General features: G+C 33.9%; 1 protein-coding gene across 1 annotated transcript in view; it reads left to right on the plus strand.

Moving 5' to 3' along the window:
* Ptp99A (Protein tyrosine phosphatase 99A) overlaps nucleotides 1-12,668 on the plus strand; it is a 179,333-nt gene extending 166,665 nt beyond the window's left edge. Inside the window, exons 19-22 of the mRNA XM_089088211.1 lie at nucleotides 1,797-2,074; nucleotides 4,429-4,577; nucleotides 6,305-6,440; nucleotides 11,400-12,668. Of these exons, the coding sequence (XP_088944337.1) occupies nucleotides 1,797-2,074; nucleotides 4,429-4,577; nucleotides 6,305-6,440; nucleotides 11,400-11,864 (1,028 nt within the window). The 3' untranslated portion in view covers nucleotides 11,865-12,668. The remainder of the gene's footprint in view (nucleotides 1-1,796; nucleotides 2,075-4,428; nucleotides 4,578-6,304; nucleotides 6,441-11,399) is intronic.
* Nucleotides 12,669-26,329: the final 13,661 nt, after the last annotated feature.

Consider the following 26,329-nt stretch of genomic DNA (forward strand, 5'->3'; position numbering starts at 1 on the left):
AGTATTAAGTTGAAACGTTCAGAGAATGTGAAGGGGGATGGTGAACTCAATCCGAAAACACTATATGCATCCCTGGTTGTCAAAAGGCGTGTCTGCAATATCTCAGGAACGGCTAATGGAATTTAGTTTAAACTTTCTGGGACAAACGAATAAATCTTAAAACTGGCAAAGAATATAGACAAACAAATAAATTTTAAAACAATTAAAAACTCAACAGAATATTCAGGTTAAACTTTAAACAAACAAGATTTTTGCTACTACCCTTTTCACGCTCAACTAATCGTAAAAGTTTTGAAGCCTATTGCGTCATTTGCGCTTCACAGACAACATAGTGTTCTATAAACCTTTTTTTATGTATAACATTGAAAAATAGAAATTACCGTGAAATAAAATCTTGAATTGCTGAGACTACCATGAGTTAATATTCGTTGATATTTTAAATATTCAGTTTATTTTCATTAGTTCTTTCAGTCATCGTGATTATTATAGTGATTTTTTGTCAATGTTTTGAAAAATTAAAGCACACAGTTATAACACACATTGTTTTCAATAAAACGCAATTGACGCAATAGGCTTCATGAACTTCTACGGTTAGGGGGACAAGGAAGGGGGCAGTAGCCAAATTCCAGTTTGTAGTAATTTTTGTTCATTTCTAAGTTTGACTTGAATACTCAGTTTAATTTATACTCCTTTTAAGGTTCATTTATTCCACTATATCAATATCTGTGGTTCTTATGTTTGAGATAATTTTGTTTTTTGTCGTTTTGGGTGTCTTTTATACTTTGATAATAATTTCTGGTCGTTTTCTGTTTAAATTATTATAGAACGTAATTCTACTGGTTTGAAGTTTAAAACGGCTGTTTACTTTTCTTTGCAAAACTTCTTTTTCGGAGTTTTTTTTAATTGATTTTATGTTATGATTTGAGAAGAGGCCAGAGCTTATTTTTTTTAGAAAAGAATAGACAAAATAATTATTGTTTTAGTTATAAAAACTATTTATTGTCACCAAAAGGAAGTGTCTGAGGATGTCAGTATGTAGTTTCTCTTTCAGAAGCGTAGTTTTTAGAGAAACAATATATTGATGTTTTTGTGATTAGGACACATTGTCATGTGTTCTTTTCTTCGGTTTTCTTCCTTTTCTTCCTTTCTTCCTTCTTCTTCCTTTCTTCCTTTCTTCAGTTTTTTCTAACCTTTCTTCCCTTTTTTCTTTTTTCGTCGCTTTTTTTTCTTTCCTCTCTTCAGAAAAATTTTGCCCTTGTCCATCGTTGCCTTTTCTAGGCGTACTCATTTGTGAAATAATACCACTTATGGTAAACCAGAGAAGTAATATTCCGAAACAGAAAAAATACTCGGAGTATATCCAGGAAATCAGGGTATCTTGAAAAATCTGGGTATCTAAAATGCCCACAATTCGTTGTTATTAAATTTCACCTCTCCTCACTGTACTTGCTAAAATAATTACAATTCACTTTTTTACAAACGTCTCAGTAATTATTTTTCTTTTTTTGGTAAGTTGTTTTACAGTTCATCAATACCAAACTTTATCGTTTTCCCATAGAGAGTATTAATTTGATATTAATATGTTTGGTGTGACTTTTAAATATTTCCTGGTCTAACTGATAAGGGATACAATCTACAAGACGGTTCAAGTGGTATTTTTAGCCAAAAAAAAGCGCTAAATTAACCAGATTAACAAAAGACTATCGGTAAGTAGAGTATCAGAGGCTATGAGTAAATAATCAGAGGCTATGAGTAAATAATCAGAGGCTATGAGTGGCTTAATATCTTTGTTTTAGGTTTTAGTAGCCTACGAGAATACATAACAACACAACATCCATTAGAATCCACTGTTGCCGATTTTTGGCAAATGATATGGGACCATAATATTCAAACAGTTGTCGTTTTGTCTTCAGTCTATGATGGTGACTATCCTCAATTTTGGCCCCGGGCCGACTTGGACATCGAATGTGAGCATTTTCGAGCCCGTTTGATGCAGGAAGGTCCACCTGATGGCCTTGTCAATGTTCCTGATGAACCAGTATTGATCTCTGATATTATTGCTCAGTCTTTGCAGGTTTGTTTTTTATTATTTATAAGTCAGAATAAATATCTCAAGCCGTAGCCTGGACGTCCATAAAATAGGCCAAAGGGGTCAGAGGCCAAAAAGAGGCATTTTACCAACTTTGGCCTCTGACCCCTCCTCCACTTCTAAGGTCTCGAAATTTTATTCATGTGTTGTCGATCTAACTTGTCTATTTTTTGTGTTTGTTTAGTTTATGGCGCTCTACCTCCCCCCCCCCCACCACCCTCATATTATTTAATTCTGTGTATTGGTGGAATTGTTTGAATTACAATTTTTCTCTTTACTGAAATTCTAAATTTGGGTGAAACTTTTATTTATATTGAAGAAAAACCCAACAGAAGTTGCATTTTTAAAGCATTAAAAAAAAATAAACTCTCTGTAATTTAATAGCTATTATTCTTCACGATGTGCATAAATTAAAATGAAAACATAGTCTATTGATCAGCAACAGAAATAAAAGATCCCTTTAACTATGTTGATTTCTATTTTTTTTTTTTTTTGTTTATATATATATATATATATATATATATATATATATATATATATATATATATATATATATATATATATATATATATATATATATATATATATATATATATATATATATATATATATATATATATATATAATATATATAATATATATAATATATATATATATATATATATATATATATATATATATATATATATATATATATATATATATATATATATATATATATATATGTATATAAAACCTATGTTTTTCTCCTAAAATTCATGAAATTTGAACCTGAAAGTTTAGACATTAACCTGTAAAGCCTAGCTAATTTTGAGACTTGTGAAACTGAACGAAATAAATTCTTTAAGTCTCCAATCAAATTTTTTGAAGAACGTGCCTTTAAACTTTGTCATCAACTGGAATATTTTGTGGGGTTTGAAAATACTAGAAGTAAAATGCACGCTACTACTACTAACAAATCAAAGCTGTTATTTTTTTTTGGTTATACTTGCCGCAAGACTAGAGCTATGGCCTGTTCAAAGCTAATTCAGTCGGAAAATACTGTATATTTTAAATTTTTTAATTTTAAATTATTTAAAAAATTTTCAGTTTAAAAATTTTTCCACGTTCTAATTTGTATACAATAGCAATTTCGTAATTTAACCGAATCATTTAGTACAGGACTTCAAAAAATTTTGATTTATTAAATAATTAAATGCATAGCCTCCAGAAATTTTCAGAAATCGAATTTCATGTTTCTAAAACAATTTTTTTTCAGAATAGTCACTACTTGAAATGATAGGCACTGACAGGCTAGGCTTTGACTAGAGTTTAACCTTGTTTTCGATTGTCGAAAATCGGAATCATGTTATTTAATACAAGCTTTTATAGTCAATATAAATTCCAACTAAACGGCAGAACAAAAACAAAAGAAAATAAGACTGGCCAAGCACTCATTAAAACTGAGACATATAAGGCACTAACGAATTTGAGAAGCGTTTGTTCAAAGGGTCGGTCGTTTTAATCTATGTATGGATAATGTCACCTGATGAAAAAAAAATGTTTTGATGCGGACGAATGTTCGGATCGCTTCTCTTCAATCAGAATTGGGATTTTTTTTTTTTCGGTTCGATAAATTAAAAAAAGGGAATAAAAGATTTTTGTTTGAAGGACATACTAATGAATTTACAATATCAATAGAATGAACAGCTGTAATTATTTTTTTAAAGATAGTTTAGTTTTCTATGAAGAATTTCACTAATTTTGCTCTCAATCAGATTTACTTGCCGAAATTCACATGACAATGTTGCTTTCCCCCCGTCGACAAAACCTAGTTTAATGCTACTGAATGCAACACATACAAGCTGCAAACAAGCAAACAAGCAAACAAGCAACAATATACAAACAAGCTGCAAGTGATAACTCTCACAGCAAGGAATTTTTTCTTATTGAATATTGACGTTTTTTGGGTGTAAGTTTTTTAGATTTACTCCCACGCTTTTTTTTTTGGAAAAAAAGAAATGTAGTACGAATGTGCTGGAGGCGGCAACCCTGCTCTTTGACACCCTAAAAGAATCTTCTTTTTTATTCTGGTGTTAATGCTTATTTGGTGCTTTTTATAAGCTATATTAGTTTTTTTTTTTTTTTTTTTTTTTTTTTTTTTTAATGTGCCCTTAATTCTGGGAAAATATAATAAAAATATACTGCAAGTGGCAAACCAGCCACCTGACCACCAAAAAAAACGTCTTCGTTTTTATGTATTTTAATGTATGTTTAATCCTCTAAGTTCTCCTTTAATACCTTACTCCTGTTTCAAGTTCGCTAATATTAATTTTAGGAAATTCTTTCTTCTTTCACAGGACGATTATGAGTTGGCGGTGAGGTTAATTCATTGTCCTGGATGGCCTCACAGAGGCATTCCCCTGGCGAATCTTGTCAAATTGCCGGGACTAGTCAAAGAGCTTCATAATGGAGTAAACAATAACGGGCCTATCGTTGTCGTTGACAGGTAAACATGGTTTCTAAAGCTTTTCACTAGTTTTCTGTTTAGTAAAAGATAAATTTTAGAGAAAAGGAAGCAAAACGACTTAAGGTGTTTAGGCCTTAAAAAAAAGAAAAAATAATATGGGAAAGAAAAAGAAACTGTGCGTCTGGATTTGTCTCTTAGGCGGTTTTTTTCGAAATACCGAAAAAATTAGGTGACCAATCTAATTAAATTAGGTAAAAAAATAACTAGGTCATCAATCCATTATTTCTGTTAATTTCGTCCATAGTATCAAAAGCCATCAGGTCGGCTCTGTTTTTTTGTTTCGACTATGTTGTTTTTTTCCAGAAAATGTCTTGCATTTTACTTTTCCTTATTCTTTCTGATCATTCCAAATAGATAGTTAATTGATTATAAGATTTTTATTTCCTATTCTCAAATTCCCTAATTTGAAAATTTGTTAAGATGTTCGTGTATCTCTGGTATTTCGACCGATTGCTGTTTTGACTGAATGATCTTATTAACTGAAAGTCACTGACAAAAACGATTTTTTTTCTGATTTTTAGTGATACACTGCCGGGATTTCCGGGATCTTTTTGGTATTCAAACAGAATGTCTCGTTGTTATGATTTTTTTTTATTTTTTTTTATTACATTTTGGTAATTTATTGTGCAAACAGTTTTTCTTTTTCTCAAAAGAATCGCATGGGTTTAATAGTACTAGGTGCTGGCCTAAGAGGGGAACGGCTTGGACTTATCTGCCGTCAAAGGGTGTTTCAAAGATTTCGGAGTCAAATCTTTTTGTTTTTACTGTGTAACCATTGAAAAGGTACAAGGTAAATTTCTGTTGAATTTGACTGAATTCAACAGCGTATCTAATTCTTTCAGTTCAGATTTAGTGGTTCCTCTTGAATGAAGCATTTTGCAAAATTTCTGATTTAGATCTTTCTTTCTTTTGGGGTTTTACTGTGTAACTTTACGCTAAAAGTTATAAAGTAAGTTTCTATTGGCCAAACAAAGAATGAGATATTACTGAAAATGTATCTATATCATTCCAGCGATTTGTTACAGAGGGCTAACAATTACCAGCGATTTGTTGTAGAGGGCTAATAATTACCAGCGATTCTGATTCATAGCAACTGAGACGTATCTTCATAGCTGGTACAGGGCACTACACGGGCTATTGGACGACCCTGTATACTGATTAATCTATAGCTGAAGTACCACGGGCACAAAATATCGGTTACCCCCTTGATTCATTTTAGGTTAATTCATACCTGAAATCCGCCATTTTCTAATATTCTTCTTTCGGTTGTTTCAAGATTACGAAGCTTTTAAGGCTTTATCACGTTTTTGTCTGTGGGTCACGTTTAACTGCGAAAACAACTAAAATAAAATAATTATTTGAATTTGACAACTCTTTTCTTTTGGTAAATATTCAAACATTAACAATATTTTGATTTCTAAAGACAACTTCGCCTTCAGAGGAAAGCTATGCTTTCTTAAGGTTTTTGTTGTCATTGTTTTTTTCATGATTTTTTATCAACGTTTCTTTGTAATGTTTTCATTTTGGCGCCCAATGCTACCAATAACTACATACGGATGTCTTTTTCATAACAAGTTGTGCAAATCTCCTTTAACCAATTCAGACTGGGGGAAGGGTGTTCGTACTTTACAGTGTCTTCTTTTTTCTGAACGAGATGAGAAGCGGTTGATCGGTTTTTAATTTAGTCTCTCTCTTTCCTCAAATAGGTTTGGCGGCACAGAATCAGCGACATTCTGTTGTTTATCCTCATTATATGACCAGCTGAACTTTGAAGATCATGTGGATATTTACCAAATTGCTAAGCTCTATCATAGCAAACGCCCTAATGTTTGGTCCACTGTTGTAAGTATAGGTTTCTTATAAGTAGAGGGGGAGGGGGGATTAAATTGCTACACGGCAGCTGACCGGTTTCAGGTCTCGTTTGACTCCTAGATTTTTGTTACCCAGTTTCAAACGTAAACAGTCTTCGTAATTACTTTGCTGGTGATTTAATTTTTTTTTGTTATATAAGCTTGTTATCCATGCCACCGAATTTGTCGTATTGTACCCTACACCTCTAGATTTTACAAAAGTATTAATTCAACATAATTGATTTAATTAAAGAATTTAATTAAGGAATAATAAAACAAGAAATATTTGTTGTTATATTTATAGGCTGTCGATTGTGTCTGGGTTTCGTGGCCCGAAAGCAGGGTAATAAAAAATATATTAGACAATAAAAAGAGAAAAAAAATGATTCCAATTATCGCCAATAATCAACTTAAATGAGGCGAATCTGGGGTGAATAACCAGACAAACATAAGTGAAAAAAAATAACTCCGGAAATAAAAGAAAGAGAAAAAAATAAAGCCACCTCGTTACAGCCTACCAAAAATCATAGGCAGCGCTAATGCGCTGAGTAAACAACAAATTGGGCACAACATATGGAAGGAGTTGTCGTTCGAACTTTGAAGGTGGTCATTCGATTCAAAATTGAAAGTTTTAGTGCCATCTCTAAGAGTCAAAAGTGATGAGAGGGTAACCAACCCCCTCCTATGCACCTTTTTTCCTCAAAGACATCTGATCAAAATTGTTAGATAGCCATGTTGTTCAGCATAGGTAGGTCCACTAACTATGTCTCTGGGGATTACACCCCTCCCCCCACAGTCTTCGGGGCAAGGGCTGTAAGTTATACAATTCGGTCATTGTTTTACATATAGTATTTGTTATCGGGAAACTGGGGCATGTTTGAAATTTTGTGTTCAAAGGGGCCAAGGACATTCAGGTGAAGCTCTCAGGGGATGTTGCGGGCAGTGTTGAAATAAAGTAAAACGTGGTATATGCATGTGAGTTGCCAAAAGGACGTATCTCAGGAATGACTTACGAGTATTGAGTTGGAACTTCCAGGGAATAATGAGGTGGTAATCAATTGACCAAAAGGCAATATGGACATGCTACTATTACTACTCCTGCCACCACCACTACTTCTGCTGCTACTACAACTACTGTTTCTGTTGCGGCTACTACTTAGGCTAATGATATTAAGATTAAAGTTTAAGGAAATGTTGAGCTGGAAGGTGAACTAAATCAAAACACTATGTGCATACCAGTTGTCAAAAGGGCTCATCAGCAAATATCATTAGGAATTGCATAGCGTATAAGGTTGAAACTTGTAGGGGGTAATAAGGAGGATATTCAACTGACCAAAAAGCAATATGTGCACACTACTGCTATTGTTACTTTTAATAAAACTACTACTGCTACTACTCTTGTTGCTGCTATTACGACTCCTACTGCTAAGGCCAGGGGTACAAACTTGAAAATCTTAGGGAATATTTAGAGGAAAGTTGAACTAAATAAATACACTCTTTAAACTAGACCAAAAAAGACCCAATGTGAATACTTTTAGTGCTACTACTACTTCTAATACTACCACTGGTATCACCAATACTACTCCCAATGCTCGCACTATTACTTCTGCTACTATGACTACTACTATTTATAATGCTAAGGATATTAGTAAAACTTCCTGGGAATGGTGAGGGTGGTGTTGAACAGAATCAAAACACACTATATGTATTTGGGTTATCATAGGGGCTTACTAGCAAGATCCTAGCAGCGCCTTAGGGTATTAAGCTGAAACTTATAGGGATACCAATATTACTACCCCTTTTGCTATTACTTCTACTGCTATTACTGCTATTATTCAACTAAATCAAAACAGTTTAAGTGCATCCAGGTCGTCAAAATAGACCAGGTAGTCAATAAATCCGAGCTGGATATCTTAGGACTGGGATAGGGTATGAAGTAGAGACTTTCAGGGAAAGTTTATGTTGCTTTAAAACTAGATTAAAATGCACTAGATTAAAACTGTACATGTGGGTTGTCAATAAGACGTCTGATTAATATCTGAAGAATGATTAAGTGTATTAAGTTGAAAATTTCAAAGCTATTGCTATTATTACTTCTGCTTTTACTCTTGAACCAAATCAAAAGGTAGTAAGTGCATCCAGGTTGTCAAAATAGCATAGATATTTTGGAACAGTCTTGGGAACAGAAGTGGGTACTAAGTTTTATTTTTCAGAAAGTTCAAATATACTAAATTAAATCAAATATACTAACTGAAACTAAATCAAAATATACTATGTGTGTTCCGATTTTCAGAAGGGCGTATTTTATTAAAAAGTGTTGAAAATTTTTGTCACGGCTTAATTAGTAAGCCAAAATACGGATACTTATAGAGGAAAATGGAAAAGATTCAAAATATTATTTTTCTAACCAATGAAAAAGACTATGTCAATAAAAAGCGAACTGAAATCAATTAAAAAAAAAAAAAATTCCCACGAAGCAAGTTTTTTAAAAAAAGTAAGAGCTACATTAAAGCAAAGATGAACAGAAATAAAATTCAAATAATTTCTCAATCGTGAAACTACCACAAATTGCCATCATTATAAAACCTTCAGGACATAAACCATCAGATAAACTATCAGAACATATTTTGCCCTTTACTAGAAACAAAATACATTTTATATGTTTTGTCTTCCTTTTTTTTATTTTAATAAATCCCAAATTATTAAGACTTTCCGTAATGAATATCAGTGTATACACTAAACAGTCAATCCATATTTATTATTATTTTTTTTTTTTTTGGTTATGATGGTGATTGTTATTTCTTTTTTTTTCGATATTATGAGAATTGAAACTACCCTGCTCGAAATAAATATTGTTTCCAGTAAAGTGCAAATTGTGTTCTGGTCTGTAGAAGGTACGGGAGGTCTCAGCCCCACCCCTCTTAGTCTCTGCTCGTTTAAAGTTTGACTCGATTATTTATCGTAATGTCTGTTCGTTTTGGGTTTCATTTATTTATTGATGGCTATTTATACTAGCTTTAAATTATTTTAAAGTTATTTACGCTTAGAAAATTATTTGATTATATTTCTGTTCATCTTTGGTTTAATGTAACTCTTTATTTTTATTTGAAAAAGTTATTGTGTGGAAAAAGTGTGCTTTAATTAATGAAATATATACCAATACCCTTTTATAACCATTCAGAAATAAAAATAAAGCTGCCAGAAAATCATATTTAATTGGAAGAGCTGTCGCGTACAAAATTAGGAGATTGGAATATGTATATATGCATATACCATTGTGTGTTTATTTCTGCTAATACCGTCCTTAAGGTTGTTATTATAACGTTCTGAGCTACGTTCGATACCATAAATGTTATTTTGTGAGTCTAAGTGTCGGCTGACAGCCTCAAAGACAAAGCAAATTTTTCAGCACCACTTGGAGCCTCCGTAATGATTTTGATAAAAATTGATAGGGCACCTTAAATATGTCAGTTCTTTGAAAAACTAACGAGGGGATAGTAAAACAAAGAAAACGTGGAAGCTGGCTTGCCCCTGGAAAATCTCCCCACATGCGAAATTGAACAGCCGCAGAGAAAGTACAAAATAGGTACCTCAAGATGCCCATGTGTGGGGGGGAGTTTTTCCCGGGGCGCGCCTAGGCCTGAAAATGTATGATTCTTTATTAATTATAAAACAAAACGCTGTCTTTTCGGTGCACGTACAGCCAAAAGAATAGGCATCCTGTGTCGGCGAAGATTTTAATTAAGGCGGTTTAGCACAACAGGAAACTTCCAAAGCTGACAGATAATTCAATGATACTTTTTTAAGCTGATTTTTATTGCTTTTCAATTTGGTTAGTTGGTAATTAACTTGGGATTCTATTAGTGCTCCTCATAAAGTTTGTGTTTATTGGTTAGTAAGAAGATAAGCAATAAAGTAGACAGTAATAGGCTGAAAGAACCTTTTTGCCAAAATTCCAAACCCTTTTCTCCTAGAACTTAAAATTAGTTTTGGATTGATACTATTCATCATTAAACTTTATGGTTTTTTTTCCTTTTTTCAGATTTATACATTTGTAAATATATTAATGTGCAAATAAATTACGTAAATATAAAAATATATATTTGTCTAATACAAATACATAGAAATACGTGCATTTAATTCTGCTAGTGGCATCAGAGGCGTCAATAGAGAAAATTTTAGGAAGAGGGGGGGGGGGGGTCAACGGTTGTTTACGACTGGCCGGTCATTTTTACCTACTGATTGGGGCGACGTTGCTGTAAGATTACTTTATTTTGTTTTTGCCGACTGAGGCCGATTTTCTTTCACATTGATCTTACGGATTTTATTTTCATCTGTCCATTTACCTAATAAAAAAATTGAGCCATTAAAATATTGGCTGAAAACACTTGGAGGGGGCGTCCCTCCATGCGTGACGCCTCTGAGTTGTAGTTTTGCCGTTTTTTTTGCAAATCTTCTATAAAATTATTTTTTAAGTCAATGGTTTTCTATTAGCATGTACTGTTTTTTTTTTTTTTTTTTTTTTTTTTTTTTTTTTTTCTTTTTTTTTTTTTTAGTAAAAAGTCATATCAGTTGCCATATTTCAAAGCGAATCTGTTTTTGGATGTTTGAAATAACAATAAAAGATCGTCTCAAGTTCAAATTGTTTTCTTTTTTTTTACATATTATTAACGCTCTCAGATAAAAAAACGTAAAATAAACACTTTCGAGCTGGAGAAAAGCCTATGAGGGTTTGCGGTCATTTAAAAATCCACGTAACTACTTACATATTAATTCAATTAATTGATTAAAAATATTATAAAATAAAGGGAAGTAACTAGCCTATATACATCCATGTATATATATATATATATATATATATATATATATATATATATATATATATATATATATATTATATATATATATATATATATATACCATTTATAGTTTTATCTATTTACCATTTCAGGAGGATTATATGTTTCTTTATCGCACAATTGAGTCATTCTCATCAAATAGTCCCACGTCAACAAATGCTGGCACCACGTCAATGACCTCCTCTCTATTCGCTCCTTCCGCAAATGGCACAGTATATTCGCCTAGTGAATCAGTTCAGATGATTGGATTCAATGCAAATGGCTATGTTCAAAATTTATGTGATGCTGTGAGTTTGAACAGTATTACACTCCCACCACCGAATTTAACTCCTACACCGACCTTTTCTAAACCATTTATGAACGGTGGGGTGCAATATGTGAATATATGTGAAGTTCAGCCAAGTCGGAGTGCCACTTCGAGTAGTTTAAGGAGTGGCAGTTCTGACTCATCTAGTGTGTCAAGTGTTAATAGCGTAAAGACAGTAACGCGTGTGCCACCTGAAGGGATGGAATGTAATCTCAAATCCAATGAAGTTGTGTCTATTATTATGGCTTGATTATAGTATTTAGACTGTGATTCAAATGTTGAAGCTTTAGTCAAATGTATGCGGTCGTCCAAAATCAAAGCACATAACTAAGCTTAAAAAAAAAAAAAAAACTTGAGGGATTAATTAAAGTTACTTGCATTAATAAATTAAACTCAGATTGAAGAGATCATAGAACATTTGAGACAATGAGATAAATTGAGAACATTTGAGAAAAGGACATTCCAAAGACTTATTCATTTAACCTCGTTAATAAGGGGTTATAAAAGAAACCGCTTTGGTAATGACAAATTGTTTGAGTTAAATAATGGTTGTTTGAAAATCAAATATGATTTAATGAAAATAAACCTGAGTATGATTTTCTGAAAATCGGAGTTTTGAAAGTCTTAAGCTAAAGCTAAGCTAATTGACATTCTCATAAAAAGCATGTTCATTTTAAACAATTTCATTCGCTTAAGTAAAATAAGTTAAACTCGATGGATGCCAAATGGTGACTAAGTAAATAAGGATATAAATTTTCTAACTATAGGAACCTAGAATTGGTCCCCATGCAACGGTCTTTAATCATTATAAGAGGCAGATATTTAACATGAGATATGTATTTCATCCAGTCTGTATTTCGTTTATCAATGCCTCAAGGTTATGTGAACAGAACGGGGGAGAAATATAAAAGGAAATATATAGTTTATTTATCAAATGCTACTAATTACTATCGATCGATGACAATGTTCAAGCTATTCAAATGGGCTAAGATATATATAATGTGTTTTGATTTTCGCGGCTGCATACCAGCGTTTTTTTTTTTTTTTTTTTTTTTTTTTTTTTTTTTTTTTTTTTTTTTTTTAACTTCTCAAACATTATGAGGAGGGAGTAAAAAAGCTGGGAATGAATTAGATTTTCCAGGTATGCAAGGTTTCCATGTCAAATATGGTTGACGCTTTGCATATTTCTATGTTTACCTGTATAGAGGATTAAGTGATGAAAGTGCTGTAGTTCGTTTCATTTACCAAAGAGTTTTAACTTGCCCGTTGACCACGAGTTCCATTCCTTCTGTGTATTCTCCATATTGTTTTATTTTTTATTCCACAAGTATACCTCAAATCTTTTCTTAAATTAAATAGGATATTTTCCGTTTCTTTTTGTCCTTTGGCGACACTCAAAGCTCTTTGGGTTAAATTACAACAGATATTTAGACAGTAAAATCTTATGCTTAGACTTTTTTGTGTTCCAATGTTAATGTAAATAGAAAATCTTTGAAATTTGTATATTGAAAACCTTTCATTTCAGTGGCTCTTTTTTATAATGACTTTCCCTGTGGTAATATAAATATAGGACTTCCTAGGCCCCGGAAGTGAGCCGTTATGAAATCATTTTAATCAGTGCAATGAAAGTTCCCGAAAGTATGATAAGAAATCCATACTACGGAGGGGGAAGGGGAGTGGGGTTGGTAGAGTGGCAGGACCTATAATATAGATTTGGTCAGGAGGGTCAACTCCTCAACATGGAAATCATAAGGCGCTGAGGCATTTTTTCTTTGTTAATTAGAATTAATTGTCTCCTTGGAATTGATTGGTTTAATCTGTGATTTGTATCTTGTCTATTTTCAAGATGCTTAGATGTGTGGTAACACGAAGTGTGTTCGTGGGCAACTTAAAATATGTTTTGGCAGGGTATGTACAGAAAGAGATAAACAACCGTTGATCTTGATCAAGATGATTCCCAAGCAAAATGTGATTTTCATGCTCTCGTTATGAGGTGCATTTTACCTCGATATGGTTTTCAACCATGCTGGTTCCAATGGTGTAGTTTTCATTTCAATTCGAAACCGTTTTCGTGGGGTTTCAGGCTATTTTTCAGAATCTTCATAAATTTGTTTTATAATAAACTTTTACAATTAAAGTAAACAGAGATAATAGTTAACATTCCTGAATCAGTTTCAAATAGCGATTCTTAGTCACTTGACATTTTTTAATACGAATTTTATTAAGTTTCGGTTACTATAGAGTTCTTTCTTTACTAGGTTATATCTGATTCTGCAACCATGATTTCAAAATGAACATTGTTTTACATAATTCTCACGTGACGTATATCTTTCACCCATTTGTTGGTGACTGGAAGATGTTCAAGGGCATGAAGTGATTCGATAAAACCACATTGTTTATTCAGAATGTAATACCCTAAAATTTTCTTCTGCTTCTCCTAAGCGCCCTAAATTTTTTTCGAATTTTTGTAAAATCACAAATGCATAAAGTGATCAGATACGATTTTGTTATATTTAGCGAGTAACAATGGAGAGGATTAAGTATGACGGGAAAGAGGTGAGACATTGAAATTACATTCCCTGATATTGTTTAGAGTTAGATATATTATCAAGTTTACAGTTCCAACTATTTTAACAAATTTCGGGTTTCTCTTGTTTAAAAAAAAAAAACGATTTTTGGCCAATAAAAAACGACAACATTTCAATGTTGCAGTTTTTAGTTTTTTTTGTTTTTTTTGTGATTTTGAAGATGTATGTTGTTAATTTTGTCTTGCCTGTTATTTGTGATAATTCCAGCCCATTGCTGTCAATCGTGTACATTAAGTATTATCAATCTTAAAAGTGTGGGAAACTAGCAAATAAAATATGGATTCGAAATAATCGAATCATGACCTTGGCCAATACAGACATTGTGGTTATTATTAAAGAATAACACGCCGATGATAACAGTCTTCCAAATAAAATCTCCGTGAAGTTCAAGTTTTGGATGTTTTCCACCCTTCAAGTTTTCCACCCCACCCTTCAAGTTTTGGATATTTTCGTCTACTCTCGTACAGCTTACCTTTTTTGTGTTTAATTTTCTATTTTCTATGAATCACCACAGTATAGGAGGGTGAAAGATTTTTTTTCTCGATGTTATATACAGTTTTAGAATTTCAATATAACGAAATTATTGGGGGTTAATTTGAAAGTTTGCGCATAATTTCTATTTGTTGTATTTTCTACCAAGTATTGAAGTTGATTATTGTTTTGTATAATTTTAATGTTCTAGTCAAATCGTCGTAATTGTGTTTTAGTTTCTTTGCCCAATCATGTATATGAAGCTGTTAATTTATCTTTCTTACTGTTTTTTAATTTGCTTCTATGGCCGACAAAATATATGTTTTGTATTCCATCACTTAATTCATTTCTTTGTATATATTTTACCCGGCCAAAACAGGTTTATTCTTGCTTGAATTAAAGCTCCTGCTGGTGGTCCAGCGTAGAGAGATGTGACTCTTCGCCTCCATTTCGAAGGGTCCTGCGCAAGCGTGACTGCTTCTTGGAGATCAGTACCGATCATGGAGAGGTACTAGGTAAGGCTGTACCTCTATCTGAACCGCCGTCTTCCACGGGGTGCTTCCAACCATGTTCAGGGGAATTAAAATTGAAGTGTGCTGGCGGGTGCTTCTTCTGTCCTGTGAATTAAATGGCCGAACCACCGTAGAGTGCTTACAGCGAGCTGACAAGAGTTGGGAGTCTGATCTGTTAGTGTCAGCAGTCGGGTATTCGAGACGAAGCCGTACCACTTGATCCCTTCGATTTGTCTTAAGAAGTTTGTTTGTGCCACCTCTATGGCATCACGAAAAGAAGCAGCAGCCGGCCAAGTTTCAGCACCGTAGAGAAGGACTTGCGTTACGGTTGTGTTTTAGATCTGCTTTTTTTTCGGCCGATATTGGGCTTTGACCACACTGAACGGTATAATCGAGCCATAATAGGCGCGGCTTTAGCGATGCGCGACTGGACTTCCATTTCAATTGAGCCATTATCCGAGACGGTAGATTCAAGGTAAGTAAAAGACTTGATAACTTCAACAGTGTGCCCTAATACGTTCAATGATGGTGGAATTACCCATCTGGTCGATGATCAATATTTTTTCTGTCTGCCAGCTAATATGTAGTCCCACTTTCAAGGCTTCTTCCGACAGTGTATTGAGGGATGCCTCGAGTCCAGCTGCAGAAGTGCATATCAGGTCAATATCATCTGTGAAGTCGCAATTGGCTAGGATTCTGTCGTCATATTTCAGGCTGAATTGGAGCCGATTCATCGTTCGATCCAAGACATAATCAATAACAGGTCAATTCACAAGCAATGAATAGTTTTGAATCAAGCACCATTTTAATGGTGTTTCGTGTTCAGAACATCATCCAAAGTGATTTTTTTTAGATCTCCTCAGTTTTTTGCTTGCGAAGACGAAATTGAATGGTATGTTGATAATTTCGGAGACCACACTGCCTTTCCATGATGATAAATAAAAGTCCAAATATGGAGAAGTTTATTTTATTAAACTGTGTTTCCCAAAGAGTGATAAAATTTCACAAAAAAATACTAAACATTTCGGTTACATATGCAGTGACAGCCATCAGTAGTAAAACGTTACCAGTTAGTGAAACGATGTCTATTAAAAGGATTTTATCCCTATTTAAACTTTTATTTATCGAATGGTATGTTAAAGGGCAGTAATAACAAACCTTATAAGCTCGATATTTTGAAAACCCTAATTTAGTGTATTTTTTATTCAATCGCTTTGTCCCTAGCACTCAGAACGTGGCAGGCTTGTATATATGTGAATCCAGCTTTCCTTTGAGCATTAGTATAATTATCGTGTTAGTAACTTATAGTGTTGCAAAACAGTCATTTCAATTGAATTAAGAAATTATGGCATGAACTAAATTCCTCCTTCCTGTAGGGTTGGTATTTTGGGTGGTGGTTGACGATCTCAGTATTAGTTTTGCTTACTTTTTTTGAGTAGTGCTAAAATAACGAGGTCGTTCATTCCTGTTGGTAATTTTGATTACTTTGCGAGTGCTTCCTGTTTGATTTATGATTCATTTTATTCTGCATCATTTTAAGTTGTGATTCGTTGTGATGCTCGTTGTCGCATGTCTTCTAACCACAGTTTTCGTTATGCTTCTTTTTTATTCTTCATTACGTCTGAGGTCTTTTTTTCATGCCTTTTGCAGTTCGGATTTGTTCATCATCCTGTATAATTTCATGACGTCATAGATACCGAAATTTTTCTTCTTCAGCCTTTTTCAAGGTAAATGTTTTTGCTTTAATTACGTCTTTACATAATTTAGTAACTACCAGGCGTATTCCATTGAAATACTTGTTTTATGCATAGCATGATTATCATTTTGTTTTTTATTTTACAAAAACTGGATATTCGTTTGCAAGATGTTGTTGCATTGGGTATGATGTCATATTTGAGAGACTGCTTCCTGATCTTCTTGGGTTCGCTTTTTACTCTACAAATTGCAAAAACAGAGACCACCCAACTGCCATTGCGGCAGAAATGAGAACTCCTCGTACCATACTCCTACAATATAATATTGTATATTGTACAATAAAATATACAAAATAATACACAAGTACCATACTCCTCGTTTGGTACTTGTATATTATACCGATCACACTTATACATTTAAAATTTCCACGTTAAATATATTCGGAAATTTAGATCAAAATATCCCACCAATGTAAAAAATAATATGTATCTCTTAATGGAGCCACTCTTCTCTCATACATAGCTTGGTGTATAAGCAAATAATATTTCAAGCCTTTCTCTCTCTTTAAGTAAATATGTACTATACTGCTCGTGTGGTAGTTGTGCATTATGCCGAACACACTTATACATTTAAAATTCCCCTGTTAAATTTATTCGGAAATTTAAATCAAAACATCCCTCCAAAATAAAAAATAATATGTATCTTAATGGACTTACCTTTCCCTGAGATTTATCCCATAGTTGATAAAACAATTAATATTCCAACCCTTTTCTCATTTTAAAATAATTATTACCAATTATATGTGCACATAAGAATATTCGTTCGCCAAATCAAAACTCCCTCCAGAATAAAAAATAATATGTATCTCTTAATATAGCCAGTATTCCCTCATACATATCCTAGTTGATATACAAATAATATTTCAAGCCTCTCTCTTTAAATAAATATTGACTACACTCCTCGTTTGGTACTTGTGTATTATTTCGACCACACTTGTACATTTAAAATTCCCACGTTAAATATATTCGGAAATTTAAATCAAAACATCCCACCAAAATAAAAAATGATATGTATCTTAATGGACTTACCCTTCCCTGAGATTTATCTCATAGTTGATAAAACAATTAATATTCCAACCCTTTTCTCTTTTTAAAATAATTATTTCCAATTCTATATGCCCATAAAAATATTCGTTCGCCAAATCGAAACATCCTTCCAAATTAAAAAATAATATGTATCTCTTAATGGAGCCTCTATTCCCTTATACATAGCTTATTTGATATGCAAATAATATTTCAAGCCTCTCTCTTCAAATAAATATCGACCAAATTTCTTGTTTGGTACTTGTGTATTATTTCGAGCATACTTATACATTTAAAATTCCCATGTTAAATATATTCGTAAATTTAAATCAAAACATCCCTCCAAAATAAAAATGATATGTATCTTAATGGACTTACCATTCCCTGAGATTTATCTCATAGTTGATAAAATAATTAATATTCCAACCCTTTTCTCTTTTTTAAATAGTTATTTCCAATTCTATATGCACGTAAGAATATTCGTTCGCCAAATCAAAATATCCCTCCAAAATAAAAAATAATATGTATCTCTTAATGGAGCCTTTATTCCCTCATACATAGCTTAGTTTATAAGCAAATAATAATTCAAGCCTCTCTTTAAATAAATATTGAACACACTCCTCGTTTGGTACTTGTGTATTATTTCGAGTTAAATATATTCGGAAATTTAAATCAAAAAATTCCTTGCAAGAAATAATTTGCAATTTGTCACTTGAATTCTAACGCCCTCATCATATCGCATTCTAAATCCTGTTATGTTATCGATTTTTAGACCTAGTTTCTAACATAAGTAGATTTTCGTCATAGGCTATTGAGTAGATCTAGTTTCGGAGTCCTGTTCACCTGTAAATATGTATTCATGGTCGGAATACAGGGGTGGCGACGCCTGTGATGCTTTATACAATGTATCCTTAGGACCTCATAGGGGTTTACTATTGGTGGTCTTCTTGTCCTATCTTAGCAAGTTGTGAAAGCTGGGAACTGAGTAGGATGGTGAAAGATAGATAAATATCCTACGCCGCGTACAGCTGAAACAAAGCAGTCACTATTTGATTGAGATGGAAGTAGCAAGGGTGTAAGGAGGATATCCCTAATCACAATAAGGAGGTGAGAGAAAAAAGGATTGCAAAAGGAAATTAAATTATGGACAAAGGGTATGAGTAGGGAGAGGGTTACTACTCCTACTACTCCTATCACTACTACTACTAAGTTGTGAAAGCTGGGAACTGAGTAGGATGGTGAAAGATAGATAAATATCCTACGCCGCGTACAGCTGAAACAAAGCAGTCACTATTTGATTGAGATGGAAGTAGCAAGGGTGTAAGGAGGATATCCCTAATCACAATAAGGAGGTGAGAAAAAAAGGATTGCAAAAGGAAATTAAATTATGGACAAAGGGTATGAGTAGGGAGAGGGTCACTACTCCGGTAAGAACACATGTGCTGCCATCTATAATTAAGTCTAACGCTGACAGGTTATAATTTATTCAAGGATTATTGATCCATGAAGGGGAGAGAATTTCTGAGAAATTGATTTGCATAATCGAGAGGAACTAGATTTCTGAGAAATTGATTTGCATAATCAGCGGGGAATTATTGATCAACGAAGGGTAATTAAGAAACAATATGGCTTCTCTAATCTTTAGGTCTGAGACATAAATGGTCTTTAGTGACAGAGATAAATTAATATTCTATTTTTAAATATGGCTTCTATGGTCTTTAGGCTTAGTGATAAATTCGGGAATTAATATTCTATCGAAGCCATAATAGTGTAAGTAGGAACACCTTAGTTATTTTTCAGAAACTCAAGACAGACTGAATAAATTTTACGCCGGAAATGGTTTCCTGGGAATTTCAAATGTGACAGCGCAGGGATGTCGAAACAAAGGAACAGGCAGAAATTACTTTTAAGGGATTCTTTGGGAAAAACAGTTTGAGACATTTTATAAGATGATTTGGGGTGAAACTCTGTGGTCGTTATAATACACAAGTTCCATTTGAAAAGTATTGTAAGGTCCCCTACCCCAACCCCAAAGGCTCCCCTGGGCCCCCTCACCCCAGGCCCCCATCCCCCGGGCCCCAGAGGGTCCCCTCCCCCAGGGCCCCTAAAGAGAAACCCCCGCCCCCCCCATTTCTTAAATACTTTTTTGTGCACTTGAGACACAGAAGGACCCCAACATTTCAAAAGGCTTTATTATATCTTTTCAGAACAAGTTCCTTTCTTAATATCCCTCTTAAACCCATTTACAAGTTAAAGTACTCATCCTCTTCACCCATAACTTTACTTTACAGCTTTTGAACACCCCAACACCAAACAATACTTTTCAAAGGCTTTATTATATCTTTTCAGAACAAGTTCTTTACGTAATGTCCCTCTTAAACCACTTTTACAAGTTGAAGTACTCATCCTTTTTACACACAACTTTACCTTACGGCTTTTTGCATACCCCAACACCAAGCAATACTTTTCAAAAAGGTATTATTATATTTTTTCAGAACAAGTTCTTTTCTTAATGTCCCTCCTAAACCAATTTACAAGTTGAAGTACCCATCCTTTTCACCCACATACAAACAGATAAAGACAGGCCCTTTAGAAATACAAACCAACAAAGACAGACATTTCAAACATACAAACCAGCAAAGATCAACACTTTAGACATATAAGCATAGAAAGAAAAACATTTGCGACATACAAACCATCAAAGATGGCTACTTTAGAGATATAAACCTTGATAGACAGACATATTAGAATCACAAAACGAGAAAGACAAGCACTATAGACATACAAACAAAAAAAGCGATACACTTCAGACATACAAACCAACAAAGACAGACACTTTAGACACACAAACATAAACAGACAAGCACTTTAGACATACAAACCAACAAAGACAGACACTTTAGACATACAAACCAACAAAGACAAACACTTCAGACATACAAACCAACAAAGACAGACACTTCACACATACAAACCAACAAAGACAAACACATCAGACATACAAACAAACAAAGACAAACACTTCACACACACAAGGAGAGAAAGACAAAGACTTCAGACATAAGAACAAAGAGAGACAGATATTTAAGACATACAAACAGAGAAAGACAAGCATTTGGTACTTGCAAACAAACCGATAAAAAAACTTCAGACATACAAACCAACAAAGACAGACACTTCAGACATAAAAACCAACTAATATATACACAGAGATACAACCCAATAGAGATATTGCAATTTAGACATACAAAAAGAGAAAAACAATCAGTTTCGACAAACGAACCAGAAAAGACGGGCACTTCAGACAAACTAACAAACAAAGACAGACACTTCAGACATACAAACAGAGGAAGACAGGCACTTCAGACATGCAAACAGAGAAAGACAGACACTATAGACATACAAACCAACAAAGACAGACACTTCAGACATACAAACAGAGAAAGACAGGTACTTTAGACATACAAACCAACAAAGACAGACACTTTAGACATACAAACCAACAAAGACAAACACTGCAGACATACAAACCAACAAAGACAGATACTTCACACATACAAACCAACAAAGACAAGCACTTTAGACATACAAACAGAGAAAGACAGACACTTTAGACAAACAAACCAACAAAGACAGACACTCCAGACATACGAACAGTTAAAGACAGGCACTTTAGACATACAAACCAACAAAGACAGACACTTCAGACATACAAACCAACAAAGACAAACACTTCAGACATACAAACCAACACAGTCAGGTACTTTAGAAATACCAACCAACAATTACAATCATATCAGACATTCAAACCAAGAAAGACAGACACTTCAGACATAAAAACATAGAAAGACAGGCACTTCAGACATACAAACAAACAAATACAATCACTTCAGAAATAAAAACCAACATAGAAAGACACTTCACACATACAAACCAACAAAGACCGACACTTCAGACGTACAAACCAAGAAAGACAAGCACTTCAGACATACAAACAGAGAAAGACAGGCACTTTAGACATACAAACCAACGAAGACAGACACTTCAGACATACAAACAGAGAAAGACAGGCACTTTTAGACATACAAACCAACAAAGACATGAACTTTAGACATACAAACAGAGAAAGACAAACACTTTAGACATAAAAACCAACAAAGACAGGCACTTCAGACATACAAACAGAGAAAGATAGACACTTCAAACATACAAACAGAGAAAGACAAGCACTTCAGACATACAAACAGAGAAAGACAAGTACTTTAGACATACAAACCAACAAAGACAGACACTTCAGACATACAAACAGAGGAAGACAGGCACTTCAGACATGCAAACAGAGAAAGACAGACACTATAGACATACAAACAAAGAAAAACAGACACTTCGGACATACAAACATAGAAAGACAGTTACTGTGGTCATAGAAAACAACAAAGACAGACACTTCAGACATACAAACCAAGAATGACAGGTCCCTCAGACATACAATGAGAGAAACATAAACATCTCAGAAATACAAGTAAGCAAATATAGGCACCTCGGACATGCAAACCAATCAAGACAGACCCTTCAGAAGTACAAAAATAGAAAAATAGATGCCATAAACACAAGAATAAACTAACACAAGCACTCAAAATAATAAACAGAGAAAAAGAGACACTTCAGACATAAAAAACAACAGAGACAGTCGCTAAAAACATAACAACCAACAAAGATAGGCAGTTTAGATATACAAACCAACAAAGACAGACACTATAGACATACAAACCAGCAAATACAGACACTTTAGACATATAAACAGAGAAAGGCATGTAATATAGACATACTAACCAACAAAAACAGACACTATAAACATACAAACCAACAAAGACATATACTATAGACATACAAACCAACAAAGACAAACACTTCAGACATACAAACCAACGAAGACAGACACTTCACACATATAAACCAACAAAGACAAACAGTTTAGACATACAAACAGAGAAAGACATGTACTATAGACATAAAAACCAACAAAGACAGACACTATAAACATACAAACCAACAAAGACATGTACTATAGACATACAAACCAACAAAGATAGACGCTATAAACATACAAACCAACATTGATAGACACTTTAGAGATAAAAACCAACAAAGACAGACACTTCACACATACAAACCAACAAAGACAGACACTTCAGACATACAAACAGAGAAAGACAGGCACTATAGACATACAAACCAACAAAGACAGACACTTTAGACATACAAACCAACATAGATAGACACAGACAACATACAAACCAACAAAGATATTGCAGTTTAGACATACAAACAGAGAAAGACAAACAGTTTAGACAAACAAACCAGAAAAGAAAGACACTTCAGACATACAAACCAACAAAAACAGACACTTTAGACATACAAACAGAGGAAGACTGGCACTTTAGACATGCAAACAGAGAAAGACAGACACTATAGACATACAAACCAACAAATACAGACACTATAGGCATACAAACAAACAAAGACAAACACTTCAGACATACATACCAACAAAGGCAGACAGTTCAGACATACAAACAGAGAAAGACATGTACTATAGACATACAAACCAACAGACACAGACACTATAAACATACAAACCAACAAAGACATGTACTTCAGACATACAAACCAACAAAGAAAGACACTTCAGACTTACAAACCGAGAAAGACAGGCACTTTAGACATACAAACCAACAATATCAGACACTTCAGACATACAAACCAACATAGACAGACACTTCAGACATATAGACCAATAAAGACATGCACTTTAGACACACAAACAGAGAAAGACAAACACTTTAGACAAACAAACCAAATAAGAAAGACACTTCAGACATACAAACCAACAAAAACAGACACTTTAGACATACAAACAGAGGAAGACTGGCACTTTAGACATGCAAACAGAGAAAGACAGACACTATAGACATACAAACCAACAAAGATAGACACTATAGGCATACAAACAAACAAAGACAAACACTTCACACATACAAGCCAACAAAGGCAGACAGTTCAGACATACAAACAGAGAAAGACATGTACTATAGACATACAAACCAACAAACACAGACACTATAAACATACAAACCAACAAAGACATGTACTACAGATATACAAACCAACAAAGACAAACACTTCAGACATACAAACCAACCAAGACAGACACTTCACACATACAAGCCAACAAAGACAGACACTTCAGATATACAAACAGAGAAAGACATGTACTATAGACATACAAACCAACAAATACACACACTATAAACATACAAACCAGCAAATACATGTACTATAGACATACAAACCAACAAACACAGACGCTATAAAGATACAAGCCAACAAAGACAAACACTTCAGACATACAAACCAAAAAAGACAAACACTTCAGACATACAAACCAACAAAGACAGACACTTCAGACATACAAACAGATAAAGACAGGCACTTTAGACGTACAAACCAACAAATACAGACACTTTAGACATACAAACCAACATAGATAGACACTTCAGATATACAAACCAACAAAGACATGCACTTTAGAAATACAAACAGAGAAAGACGAACAAACCAAATAAGACAGACACTTCAGACATACAAACCAACAAAGACAGACACTTCAGACATACAAACAGAGGAAGACAGGCACTTCAGACATTCAAACAGAGAAAGACAGACACTATAGACATACAAACCAACAAAGACAGACACTATAGGCATACAAAAAACAAAGACAAACACTTCAGACATACAAACCAACGAAGACAAACACTTTAGACATACAAACATAGAAAGACAGTCATTTCAAAAATACAATCCAACAATGGAAGACGTTTCAAACATACAAACCAAACACTTCAAAGATAAATCCTTAAGAAAAACAAACCAACAAAGAAAAGCTATGTTTACTTACACGGAGACACACACAGGCACAAAATAACTGAAAACGAAGACATACAGTCACTTCAGACATACAAACAGAGAAAGATAGACACTTCAAACATACAAACAGAGAAAGACAATCACTTCAGACATACAAACAGAGAAAGACAAGCACTTTAGACATACAAACCAACAAAGACAGACACTTCAGACATACAAACAGAGAAAGACAAGCACTTTAGACATACAAACTGAGAAAGACAAACACTTCAGACATACAAACAGCGAAAAAAAGTCAATTTAGAAACACAAAATGACACAGACAGACACTTAATACATATAACCTAACAATGAAAAACTCTACAGACATACAAACAGAGAAAGACAGGTGCTTTAGACATACAAACCAACAATGACAGACACTTCGACATACAAACAGAGAAAGACAGACACTTTAGACAATCAAACCAACAAAGACAGACACTTCAGACATACAAACCAACAAAGACAAACACTTCAGACATACAAACGAACAAAGACAAACACTTTTGACATACAAACCGAGAAAGACAGACACTTCAGACATACAAACCAACAAAGACACACACTTCAGACATACAAACAGAAAAAGACAGGCACTTTAGACATACAAACCAACAAAGACAGACACTATAGACATACAAACCAACAAAGATAGACACTTCAGAGATACAAACCAACAAAGACAGGCACTTTAGACATACAAACAGAGAAAGACAAACACTTTAGACAAACGAACCAAATAAGACAGACACTTCAGACATACAAACCAACAAAGACAGACACTTTAGACATACAAACAGAGGAAGACAGGCACTTTAGACATGCAAACAGAGAAAGACAGACACTTTAGACATACAAACCAACAAAGACAGACACTATAGGCATACAAACCAACAAAGACAAACACTTCAGACATACAAACCAACAAAGACAAATACTTCAGAAATACAAACAGAGAAAGACAGGCACTTCAAACATGCAAACAAAAAAAGAGAGCATCTCCATAAATGAAAACAAACAGAGACAGAAACTTCAGACATAAGAAGAGAGAAAGACAGGCGCTTAAAACTTAAAAACCAACAAAGGTAGGCACTTCAGAAATACAACCCAAAAACTACAAACACTTCAGATATACAAAGCGACAAAGACAAACACTTTAGACATACAAACAGAGAAAGACAGACACTTCCGACATACAAACCAACAAAAACAAACATTTTAGACATACAAACAGAGAAAGACAGTCACTTTAGACATACAAACCAACAAAGAGAGACATTTCAGACATTCAAACCTACAAAGACAAACACTTCAGACATACAAACAGAGAAAGACAGGCACTTTAGACATACAAACCAACAAAGACAGACACTTCAGACATACAAACCAAAAAAG

The sequence above is a fragment of the Artemia sp. Qi Xiang Cuo genome, chromosome 1 (genome assembly GCF_049724085.1).
Source record: "Artemia sp. Qi Xiang Cuo chromosome 1, ASM4972408v1, whole genome shotgun sequence".
Lineage (NCBI taxonomy): Eukaryota > Metazoa > Arthropoda > Branchiopoda > Anostraca > Artemiidae > Artemia > Artemia sp. Qi Xiang Cuo.